The sequence below is a fragment of the Oncorhynchus tshawytscha genome, linkage group LG22 (genome assembly GCF_018296145.1).
Source record: "Oncorhynchus tshawytscha isolate Ot180627B linkage group LG22, Otsh_v2.0, whole genome shotgun sequence".
NCBI lineage: Eukaryota > Metazoa > Chordata > Actinopteri > Salmoniformes > Salmonidae > Oncorhynchus > Oncorhynchus tshawytscha.
In genome coordinates this window covers 36,998,716-37,011,743 of record NC_056450.1, presented here as the reverse complement: position 1 = coordinate 37,011,743, position 13,028 = coordinate 36,998,716, and the positions used below count along the sequence as shown (strand labels likewise).

At 41.7% G+C, this 13,028-nt stretch overlaps 1 protein-coding gene across 4 annotated transcripts in view; it reads left to right on the top strand.

The window, feature by feature from the left end:
* Positions 1-5,957: 5,957 nt before the first annotated feature.
* The window catches only part of LOC112221364 (inositol 1,4,5-trisphosphate receptor type 3-like), a 62,027-nt gene continuing 54,956 nt past the window's right edge, over positions 5,958-13,028 (top strand). For 2 of the 4 annotated variants that reach the window (XM_042304148.1, XM_042304149.1), the window contains exon 1: positions 5,958-6,425. In XM_042304148.1, the coding sequence (XP_042160082.1) occupies positions 6,334-6,425 (92 nt within the window). In that variant the 5' untranslated portion in view covers positions 5,958-6,333. The remainder of the gene's footprint in view (positions 6,426-13,028) is intronic. The other 2 variants (XM_042304146.1, XM_042304147.1) reach the window with 2 other exon arrangements.

Genomic DNA, 13,028 nt, shown 5'->3' with positions numbered 1-13,028 from the left:
AGGCACATATGTTTATAGTAAAATCATGAATTCTCTGGCAACAGCTCTGGTGGACTGTCCTGCATTACTGACATTCCTGCAGTCAGCATGCCAATTGTACGCTCCCTCAAAACTTGAGACTTCTGTTTGCATTGTGTCATGTCACAAAATTGCACATTTTAGTGCCTTTACAAGGTGCACCTGTGTAATGATCATGATGTTTAATCAGCTTCTTGATATGCCACACCTGTCAGGTGTACCGTGTTTTGTGCTGCTGCCATGTTGTGTTGCTACCATGTTGTTGTCATGTGGTGTTGCTGCCATGTTGTGTTGCTACCATGTTGTTGTCATGTGGTGTTGCTGCCATGTTGTGTTGCTACCATGTTGTTGTCATGTGGTGTTGCTGCCATGTTGTGTTGCTACCATGTTGTTGTCATGTGGTGTTGCTGCCATGCTATGTTGTTGTCTTTAGGTCTCTCTTTATCTAGTGCTGTGGTGTCTCTCTTTGTGTAGTGTTGTCTCACTTGTCGTGATGAGGGTTTTGTCCTAGATTTTGATTTTTAATCCCAGCCCTCGTCCCCACAGTATGCCTTTGTAGGCTGTGATTGTAAATACGATTTTTTTCTTAACTGACTTGTCGAGTAAAATAAAGTTTTAAAATATGAAAAATATATATCTTGGCAAAGGAGGAAAGCTCACTAACAGGGATGTAAACAAATTTGTGCACAAAATTTGTGAATAAATACGTTTTGTTTTGGTATGGAACATTTCTGGAATCTTTTGTTTCAGTTCATGAAACAAAATATATATTTTTGTTCAGTGTAATTTTGGAAACATCAATGAGAAAATGTTCTCAATTTTCTCAATGAGAAAATTTGCAGAATGTCCATCTCGCTCCATCTTCTCCCACTGCACACCACTGGGCTTCCTCGCATCACCATATTTGGTAGTGAGTGGAAATGCCAACTGGATGCTTTACATTTATACACCCGGTGAAATATCTAGCTCATTGTTCTATCTGTGGTAACAAGTTAGCAGATGCCAGGCTAACTAGCAAGCCAACTCTAGCCATATGCTAACGTTTGCTGATAAACCTAGCTTCAGGTGGCTGGTTGCATTGTTATAGCTTGCTGTTTAGGAGCCACATCTACGACTAAAAAGGAAGAGGTTTTACAATCGAGATAGGTTTTACAATCAGAGATCTGTTCTCTATTTTTTGTCATAAATATGGCTACCTGTAGTTGTTTAGCTCAATTAGCTAGGTAGACTAGCTAGCCACCTACCTAAGTTAACAAACTGAAAAATAATTTGATTTCCCCCCCACTGTAACAATGTACTATAGTATGTTAGCCAGCAACACAAAACATGGGTTTCAGTAGATAAACTACAGTTAACTAACTAGCTAGGTGGCTTGCAGGAAAAATTACTTACTTAGCTAGGCATTTGTATTTGTCATCTGCCCTCTTGATGTCAATATTTTGATTGTATGACTTAATCCCCCCCATCAATACACCAGAAGGCATCAGCAAAGCCCAGACCTGCCTTCCTGCTGTGCAATTACACTACATGACCAAAAGTATGTGGACACCTACTCGTCGAACATCTCATTCCAAAATCATGGGCATTAATATGGAGTTGGGCCACCTTTGCTGCTATAAACAGCCTCCACTCTTCTGGGAAGGTTTTCCACTAAATGTTGGAACATTTCTGCGGGGACTTGCTTCCATTTAGCCTCAAGAGCATTAGTGAGGTCAGGCACTGTTGTTGGGCGATTATGCCTGGCTCGCAGTCGGCGTTCCAACTCATCCCAAAGGTGTTCGATGGGGTTGAGGTCAGGGCTCTCTGCAGGCCAGTCAAGTTCTTCCACCAATCTTGATAAACCATTTCTGTATGGACCTCGCTTTGTGCATGGGGCATTGTCATGCTGAAACAGGAAAGGGCCTTCTTTAAACTGTTGCCACAAAGTTGGAAGCACAGAATCATCTAGAATGCCATTGTATGCTGTAGCATTAAGATGCCCCTTCACTGTAACTAAGGGGTCTAGCCCAAACCATGAAAAACAGCCCCAGACCATTATTCCTCCTCCACCAAACTTTACAGTTGGCACTACGCATTCGAGTTCCACCAAATCCAGATTCGTACGTCTGACTGCGAAATGGTGAAGCGTGATTTATAACTCCAGAGAACGCATTTCCACTTCTCCAGAGTCCAATGACGAGCTTTACACCACTCCAGCTGACGCTTGGCATTGTGCATGGTGATCTTAGGCTTGTGTGCGGCTGCTCGGCCATGGAAACCCATTTCGTGAAGCTCCCGAAGAACAGTTTATTGTGCTGACATTGCTTCTGAGGCAGTTTGGAACTCGGTAGTGAGTGTTGCAACAGAGGACAGACGATTTTTACGCACTACGCGCTTCAGCACTGCCATTCTGTGAGCTTGTGTGGCTGAGCTGTTGTTGCTCTTAAGATGTTTCCATTTCACAATAACAGCACTTACAGGTGACCGGGGCAGCTCTAGCAGGGCAGAAATTTGATGAACTGACTTGTTGGAAAGGTGGAATCCTATTACGGTGCCACGTTAAAAGTCACTGAGATCTTCAGTAAGGCCATGCTACTGCTAATGTTTGTCTATGGCAGTGGTTCCCAAACTTTTTATTGTCCCGTACCCCTTCAAACATTCAACCTCCAGCTGCGTACCCCCTCTAGCACCAGGATCAGCGTACTCTCAAATGTTGTTTTTTGCCATCATTGTAAGCCTGTCACACACTATACAATACATTTATTAAAACATAAGAATGAGTGTGAGTCTGTCGTCACAACCCGGCTCGTGGGAAGTGACAAAGAGCTCTTATAGAACCAGCACACAAATAATAATATAATAATGATCAATAATTTCGCTTTTTATTTAGCCATCTTACATATTCAACTTTATTTGTTAATCGGAAATTGTGAATAACTCACCACAGGTTAATGAGAAGGGTGTGCTTGAAAGGATGCACATAACTCTGCGATGTTGGGTTGTATTGGAGAGAGTCTCAGTCTTAAATAATTTTCAACAGTGTTATTTGATGGAGGCATTGTCTGTTTAAAAAGAAAAAGTGAAGCACATTTTTATTTGGCGTACCCCCGACGGCATTGGGCGTACCCCCGATGGCATTGGGCGTACCCCCGACGGCATTGGGCGTACCTCCGACGGCATTGGGCGTACCACCGACGGCATTGGGCGTACCCCCGACGGCATTGCGCGTACCCCAGTTTGGTAATACCTGTTGTAATACCCCAGTTTGGTAATACCTGGTGATTTTATACACCTGTTAGCAACGGTTGTGGCTGAAATAACCAAATCCACCAATTTGAAGGGGTGTCCACATATCTTTGTATATATAGTGTATGTGTGAAACACATCTCACTGACTTAGAAATTCCTTAGACATGATGAAAACAAGCCCATATTCCCCCAGGGTGAAATTCCCCTTGAAAACCCACCCAGCTACATGGGGGAAAATGCCAGTAAAATAGGTGTCTGTCCGTTTTCTTTTCATCCTTACAGTCCTTTGGGGCGGCAGGTAGCCTAGTGGTTAGAGCAGGTAGCCTAGTGGCTAAAGGGTTTGGTACAGTAACCAAAAGGTTGCTAGATCGAATCCCCGAGCTGACATGTTAAAAATGTGTTGTTCTGCCCCTGAAAAAGGCAGTTAACCCACTGTAACAGATGTGAAACGGCTAGCTAGTTAGCGCTAAATAGCGTTTCAATCGGTGACTTCACTTGCTCTGAGACCTTGAAGTGGTGGTTCCTCTTGCTCTGCAAGGGCCGCGGCTTTTGTGGAGCGATGGGTAACGATGCTTCGTGGGTGACTGTTGTTGACGTGTGCAGAGGGTCCCTGGTTCGCGCGCGTATAACTCAAGTACCACACAGAAACTTTAAACTGGATAGCCACTTTCTTAATTCATTTCATCAAGCATTTAACATCCGTTTTCATTCAAACAAAGTGCAACAAAGGTTTTGTGGGTGAAGGAGAATAGCGTATTTATTTAACCTTTTATTTAACTAGGTGTAACAGTATAACTTTAGACCTAACGCTGAAAAGAAAACGGACTGACACCTATTTTACTGTCATTTTCCCCCATGTAGCTGGGTGGGTTTTCAAGGGGAATTTCACCCTGGGGGAATATGGGCTTGTTTTCATCATGTCTAAGGAATTTCTAAGTCAGTGAGATGTGTTTCACACATACACTATATATACAAAGATATGTGGACACCCCTTCAAATTGGTGGATTTGGTTATTTCAGCCACAACCGTTTGCTGACAGGTGTATAAAATCGAGCACACAACCATGAAATCTCCATAGACCAGGTATTACCAATCTGGGGTACGCGCAATGCCGTCGGGGGTACGCGCAATGCCGTCGGAGGTACGCCAAATAACAATGTGCTTCACTTTTTCTTTTTAAACAGACAATGCCTCCATCAAACAACACTGTTTCATGACGCATCAGTGACATGGAAGTTATACTGTTACACCTAGGTAAATAAAAGGTTAAATAAATACGCTATGCTCCTTCACCCACAAAACCTTTGCTGCACTTTGTTTGAATGAAAGCGGATGTTAAATGCTTGATGAAATGAATTAAGAAGGTGGCTATCCAGTTTAAAGTTTCTGTGTGGTACCTGTACAGGGGAAGGTGAGGTGTAAAATACAGTCCCGGTTTGGTCTCTCCAACCATCACTGCTGTGAGGTTCTAAAGTAGGTATTAATCACAATGAGAGAGACCTCTATGGGCCTCTCTCACGCTCCTTCATTGGGCCTTTGTCTCCATCACCATAGAAACAAGACGGAGGAACCTTGAATTACAAATGTTCACCCTGGATACATTCACATGGGCCAAGCCAGATAATAAATGTTGCCTTGTAGGGTCCATGTACGGTCGGGGCCTGGGATATGATAGTTAAAGGCAGTAAGTCAGTCCGTTTCAATGGCCTTTCAATGCACGCGCTAACCAGAGGAATCGTGGCGAAAATACAGAGGGTCAACTGATATTTAATGTGAAATCTAAGAAAGAAAGAACTGCACATTTAGAGAGTTGTACTTTGGCTCAGAAAGTACTTCAGATAAGGTTGCACATTGTTAGAAATGTCAATTTCCTCAAACACTGACTTTTTGAACAGCTAGATGAGATCAACCGATCAGACCTGCCCTCTAGAAATCCACGAAAGAGAGGCTACATTTCGATTGTACATACTGTATTGTGTAAGGAAAGCAGCAAGACGTCTCTCCTACACAAACAGCTTGGCTCAGCCTCAGCCTGTATCACCCTTTGACTGCACCAGGAAGTCCAAGCCAAAGGCTGAGCATGACTCGCCTGCTACTATGAGTTGTCAACAGTGGGCGGAAAGAAAGCATGGCTGGCTGTACGTGTTTGCTACACAGCTGCCTAAATGCTGTTCAATACTTTGAACTCGAGCTTTTAGAAAGACCAAAACTATGACGATGTAGTAAGCAAGAACCCTTATAGATGGTAAACTATGGTAAGAGAGTGACGTCTGAAATAGGCCTAGTTAAACTCCAGCAGGGCATGTAGAAAATACTAAATAAAAAATGAATATTTTGAATCCCACTACATCACACTCTCATAGACAGTAGTACAGCTGTGATCCACTTTTCAATTGAAAACCCTCTACAAATATATCTGTTCATATTAAACTCAATAAACTATATCTCTTAATTATGATTTATATAGTTGAAATTATGGTTTATTTGTTTATATAGGTTAAATTATGGTTTATTGACGCCCTTTAAATCATCTGACTTTTATTGACTCTATAATGAGCAGATGAACAAACATTAGTAGCCTATTGTACCATCAATTTGTACCAACTCTCATTGTATTAATGTATGTAGGCAAGAGAGGGTATAACGCAATCTTTCTCTTGCACTTTCTACAGTCAGAAACAGGCAACTGAGAAGAAAACTGAACCAAGAACAGATAACTGAGGAGTTATCAAGATAACACTTCCTGGTTCCAATTCTATCTGTCTTCAGGTGCAGTGTCAACATGAGGACTTCGCTGACACATTTGGACTTTCTCTACTTTCATTAACATCGGGTTGTCATTGTTCATTTTCGGTTTTAAACTTTATTTAATGAAACAATTTAAACTATAATTTGAATCAACTACATTGTCCTCCGTGCATTCCAACGAAATCTTCATTAGTTCGAATGAGAGTTCTTAGCCCTCAGTGCACGAGGAGGAAGATCAGATACGAGTAGCGCTTCAAAAAGTCGCAGCAGTCAAGTGGAGAATACAGAAGAGGATACGTGTATTTCAGTTGATAATTGTCAACGCGAAAGACACCGAAGATGTCGGATTCAATGTCCAGCTTTTTGCACATTGGGGACATCGTTTCCCTTTACGCGGAGGGCTCTGTCAATGGTTTTATAAGTACTCTTGGGTGAGTATGTGCATGTCCATACAAACACTTTACCTTGCCTGTGTTTATAAATTTACAGTCTTGTCATTTTGACAGATCTTAATTTCAACATACGGTAGTTACCTCATCGGTCGACTTCGAATCGAGACTCACATTTATCTCCTTCACCTCTTGTAGCCTCTATGTCAAGTTTTGCTCTCTGCGTAGTGAATTCATTTTACAGAGAAATGCAAAACGCCACGAATCCATGATTTAGGCTTCATGTATTTGTGTAGCTCATGTTACACAGCACAGTACGCTATTATAACAATTCCAGACATTATTAAAGTCATGAGATCATTGCATCTGAGATTTAGTGTCTCTGAGAGACCCTCGTTTATTTCATCAGCTGATGACAATAAGTTATGGCCATGGAGTCTGATCTCAAGCATAACCATATGGAAACATCTGTTTTCTAGTAAGACATTACAATTGTTGTGTTCAAAAAGCTCATTAAAACGAGTTCACTATTTTACAACTTTGTTCCATTGATTTTCAGCTAGCAGTGGCTAAAGTTAGTCATTACAAACTTCATCTATTTAGAAAACTGAACCATGGATTACAGTTTTTCCTGGCAAATAGACTACTTTCAAGTTGTAAAATAGTGAACTAATCCTTTAAGCCAGGGCTCTCCAACCCTGTTCCTGGAGAGCTACCCTCCTGTAGGTTTACACTCCAACCCTGTTCCTGGAGAGCTACCCTCCTGTAGGTTTTCACTCCAACCCTGTTCCTGGAGAGCTGTAGGTTTTCAGGAGGGTGAAAAAACCTACAGGAGGGTAGCTCCAGGAACCCTGTTCCTGGAGAGCTTCCCTCCTGTAGGTTTTCCAGGAACAGGGTTGGAGTGTAAACCTACAGGAGGGCAGCTCTCCAGGAACAGGGTTGGAGTGAAAACCTACAGGACGGTAGCTCTCCAGGAACAGGGTTGGAGTGAAAACCTACAGGAGGGTAGCTCTCCAGGAACAGGGTTGGAGTGAAAACCTACAGGAGGGTAGCTCTCCAGGAACAGGGTTGGAGAGCCCTGGTGTGAACCTACAGGAGGGTAGCTCTCCAGGAACAGGGTTGGAGAGCCCTGGTGTGAACCTACAGGAGGGTAGCTCTCCAGGAACAGGGTTTGAGAGCCCTGGTGTGAACCTACAGGAGGGTAGCTCTCCAGGAACAGGGTTGGAGAGCCCCATTCTAAACGGTGTTTCACATTGCAAGGCATTAGAGTTGCCCTATGTTGTTGTTGTTGTTGATGAATAGTGTTGTTTCACCTGATTTTGTGCAGGCATATGTTTTTTTAATTTTACCTTTATTTAACTAGGCAGGTCAGTTAAGAACAAATTCTTATTTTCAATGACGGCCTAGGAACTGTGGGTTAACTGTCTTGTTCAGAAGCAGACCGACAGATTTGTACCTTGTCAGCTCGGGGATTTGATCTTGCAACCTTTCGGTTACTAGTCCAACGCTCTAACCACTAGGCTACCTGTCGCCAATGTCTAAAGTAGTGGTGCGTTTCTTCTAGTCTTCTTGTCCTTGAAAAAAAGATCATAGAGAGTATTGGTTTAATACTCTGTCAGTGAAAACATGGCTACAACTTTGTCCCAGGATATATTCCCCTGACAGTATCCTGAGGTTGTTTATGTTCACACATACACTGCAGCCCCCCTTCCATTGTTTGCCTGAATGCCATTATTGTAGTAGGAATTATGTCAGGATAAGGAAGCGATTCCAAGTGTGTTCTTTGGAGATTTCCAACGGATAGGTGCTCTGGTAACCTGGGACTGTACCAAAACGGCACCCTATCCGCTATTAAGTGCACTACTTTTGACCAGGGCCCATTGTGCTCTGGTCAAAAGTAGTGCGCTATGTAGGGAATATGTTGCCATTTGTGATGTTTTCAAATCATCTCTATTCATAGTGCTTCCTGTGGTTTCTCCAGTTGCTGCCAGAGAAGGAGATGTATTCTGGTGCCCTTTGTGTTCACTTGGAGCTGCCCGCCAGGGGCGTCAGGCACCGCAAAAATCTGAGGGGGCACAAAGTATGTGAAGATGGCTGGGGGTGTTCCGGGGTGGTGCTAGGCCCTGCTTAATTCTATGTAAACAATATGTATTTTTCTGCATATCTAAGCATACCTCTTGAGCTGTCTGTATCCTCCTTGACTGGTTTATTTTTTTTAAAGAAACAAAATATGGTTCTCTGCAAAAAATCTGGGTAAATGGTTTGTGAGTCTTATTCAGTACATTTAGTTATTGCTTGCTTTTCTAAAGTCTACCAGCCTTGCCAGAGGGCATGCAAGCTAAGATAGACAACCTAGCTACTTTAGCGTGATTGATAACTTGCTACCAAGAAGCCATTTAAAGCTATCAGGCTGGAAGATTGAGAACCTATCTGGGCTAACTAAAGTCAACCTCATAAAATAGCTAGGTTGCTTTTAATTTTACACAGAAACAACAACAACAAAAAGTATTTTATTTTCAGGACCAATCTGAGGGAGTACTTGCCCCTGTGCCCCCTATGGGCATGATGCCTCTGCTGCCCACCCACAAAGCTTTTTTTATTTTATTTTATTTTTTAAATAAGTGTTACCTGGAACCATAAAGGCTTCTTCAATTGTCCCCATGGGACAACCTTTGAAAATAACTATTTTTCACTAATACAAAGTTCTACGTGGAACCTTTTCACTTATATAAAGTTCCAAGTAGAATCTTTTTCACCATCAAAGGGTTCTACCTGGAACCAAAAAGGGTTCTCCTATGGGGACAAACAAAGAACAGCTTTTTCCTAGGAGTGGAGCCCTGTCCAGGCAGCCACTGAAACAGCTCCAGGGCTTGGCCTCTGATGCCTGTTCAAACAGACTCTTGAGTCACCTATTAGCCACACTTAATTTATTCACTATCGCGAAGTAGGCTATAACTGTCTGGCTGAGTCATATTTGAAACAATATCTGGTCAATGTTTAATTTATTTATCATCTGTGGAGAGGCACAATTGCTTCCTTCTGGAACGATGGGGAAGTGGATTGTAGTCTATAACACAGGGTCGGTCACATGAGGACTGTACAACAGCATGTCTCTAAAATCATGTCTCTTAGTTTGCATAAATTCAAACACTGGGATGATTGCTGTAATCAGTCACAACAAGGGATAGAGCAGTGAGTAACGCATGCCAAATCTCTGTCGAGGACAGGACACACATTTGACTGTCTGACAACACAGGGCTGCCTATTGGAAGGTTCTAGCTCAGTATGACAAATAGCTTTTAGCAAGTGTCTTGAAGCAGACTGTGATGCAGTTTAGGTTCACATCAGGTCTCTGTCCAGAGAGAAAGTTTGTATTGGGGGGGTTACCTCAAATCTCTAACACTTAACAGAATAAAATATTATTTCAGAATTAAATTACATCTAAGTTGTGTATCAATGGCCAAAAATGACCAATAATGATGATAAATGCTGCACTTATATTTAAAACATGGATACTGGACTTCAGAGCTAAATAGCTAGAGATGCTTTAAGTCTGTCTTACTGCATAACGCATGATGCCTGTAAGGACAGAAGAAGCAGGACAAATGAGTTGTAACTATTGTTGACAGCATCTGCGCCGGTGCCTGTTGAGTTATTTACACGTGACAGAACACAGTGCAGATCTGTGTTTATGAATGAAATCCTCAGGGACCTGACAGTTTAAAATATAATTTTGTGATGTCGAGTTGCCAATCCCAACGAGTTCGGGAGAGACGAAGGTTGAGACATGAGCCAAGCTGCGCTGCTTTTTAACACACTGCCAGCCGCACCAATGTGTCAGAGGAAACACCGTTCGCCTGACGACCGAAGTCAGCTTGCAGGCACCCGGCCCGTCACTAGAGCACGATGAGCCAAGGAGTACCCCCAAGCCAAACCCTACCCTAACTCGGACGGCGCTGGGCAAATTGTGCGCCACCCTATGGGGCTTCTGGTCACGGCCAGCTGTGACACAGCCTGGTGCCTCAGCAGTGCTTTAGACTGCCTGACATTTTAAAAGTGGCACAGACTTTAAAACCACGAACATACATCTGGTGCAGCTTCAACAAAGGTCCTGTTTTCTGTTGTGTAGTTTTAGAGCCTGCTCCCTTCTTGTGAGGGATGATAGCTCTGCATTCAATCACACATGCTTTGCATTCTCTGTCTCAGGTGAAAATCTTCAACCCACTGATGGTAGCCTATTCAAACAGCATACCACTGATGGTATTCATACTGCAATTTAAATATATACAGTGTATTTGGAAAATATTCCAAACCCTTGACTTCTTCCCCACCAAAATTACATTACAGCCTTATTCTAAAATTGATTAAATAAAATATTTTCCTCAATCTACACACAATACCCCATAATGACAATGCGAAAACAGGTTTAGATTTTTGGGCAATTTTATTTAAAAAATACAACTTATGTTAATAAGGTGTAAGTATTCAGACCCTTTGCTATGAGACTCAAAATGGAGCTCAGGTGCATCCTGTTTCCATTGATCATCTTTGAGATGTTTATACAACTTGATTGGAGTTCACCTGTGGTAAATTCAATTGATTGGACATGATTTGGAAAGACACACACCGGTTTATTTAAGTTCCCACAGTTGACAGTGCACATCAGAGCAAAAACCAAGCCATGAGGTCGAAGGAATTGCCCGTAGAGATCAGAGACAGGATTGTGTCGAGGCACAGATCTGTATTGTGTAGATTGATGAGGTTTTTATTTAATCAATTTTAGAACGAGGCTGTAACACAACAAAATGTAGAAAAAGTCAAGGAGTCAGAATACTTTCCGAATGCGTTGTATATATATATAAAACAAATATCTTGCATAAGTTAAAAATCACATTGAATGATATTCAATATCTATGTGAATTAATTCAATGACCGTGAAGTTGAACAAATAAATCTGTTTTTATAAAGACCTCAATTCCTGAGTTGTGAGTGATTCATACGCAATGCAAATGACCAGGGGAGCACACCAGCCTCTAGCCAAAGCAATGAACCCACAATACGTAGACAAACCTCACCTGGCTGCTAGATGACTCCCATTGATTATGTGAAGGAGGGGGATATAGGGAGATTAACCAGAGACAACCCTCTGCATGCAAACATGTACAGACCGATGGTAAAGATGTAGGATTAGCTTGGCCTTTCAGGTAGCGTCTTTTAGATACACAAACCCCCTTTTTTATTTTTTTTTGCATATTTCCACTGCATTGTGTGAACTGTGAGCCTGTCTTGTGTTTTTCATCTGCTGTCATGGAAATAGCACTTCAGCATGTTTCAGCCATCTTTGGGTAATAGGTTCTATGGGCACTCTAAAGAGGAGCAACCCAAAGTGTTCAGACTGCTTTAAGAAGCTTTGTAGTGACCACATCCTCACATGCAGTATAATAGGCTATAGATTACAACCTTCAGAAAGTATTCACACCCCTTGACGTTTTCTACATTTTGATGCTTTTACAGCCTGAATTTAAAATGGATTAAATGTAGATTGTGTCACTAAACCTAGACACACAATACCCCATAATGTCAAAGGGGAATTGTTTTTATATATATATATATATATAATATAAATATATAATGACAAGCAGAAAAGTCTTCAGTCAATAAGTTTAACCTCTTGGTTAAGGCAAGCCTAAATAACTTCAGGAGTAAAAATTTGCTTAGATTCTAATAATTTCCATGGACTAACTATAATAATGGTGTTCGATATACATTTTTGAATGACTACCCCATCTCTGTACATCTCTGTAGTGAATTTTAAACACAGAGATTCAATGACAAAGACCAGGGAGGTTTTGCAATGCCTCTCAGATAATGGCTCCTATTGGTAGATGGGTAAAAAAAGGCAGATGTATATCCCTTTGAGCATGGTGAAGTTATCACACTTTGGATGGTGTATCGATACACCCAGTTAGTACAACGATACAGGTGTCCTTCCTAACACAGTTGACGGAGAGGAATGAAACTGCTCAGGGATTTCACCATGAGGCCAATGGTGACTTTTAAACAGATACAGAGTTTAATGTCTGTAATAGGAGAACTGAGGATGAATCAACAACATTGTAGTTACTCCACAATACTAACCTAATTGACAGAGTAAAAAGCTGGAAGTCTGTACAGAATAAAAACATCCAAAAATATGCATCCTGTTTGCAATGAGTCACTAAAATACTGAGAGAACTGTGGCAAATAAATTAACGTTATGTCCTGCATACAAAGCATCATGTTTGGGGCAAATCCAACAACACATCACTGAGTATCAAAAGCATGGCGGTGGTGGTGGCTGCATCATGTTATGGGTATGCTTGTCATTGGCAAGGACTAGGGAGTTTTTTTAAATATAAAAAACAGAGCTAAGCACAGGCAAAATACTAGATGACATTTGGAGACAAATCTACCTTTCAGCAAGACAATAACCTAAAACGCAAGGCCAAATATACACCGGAGTTACTTACCAAGACAACATTGAATGTTCCTGACTGGCCTAGTTACAGTTTTGAATTAAAATCGTCTTGAAAATCTGTGGAAAGACATGGCTGTCTAGCAATGATCAACAACCATCTTGACAGAGCTTGAAGAATTCTTAAAATA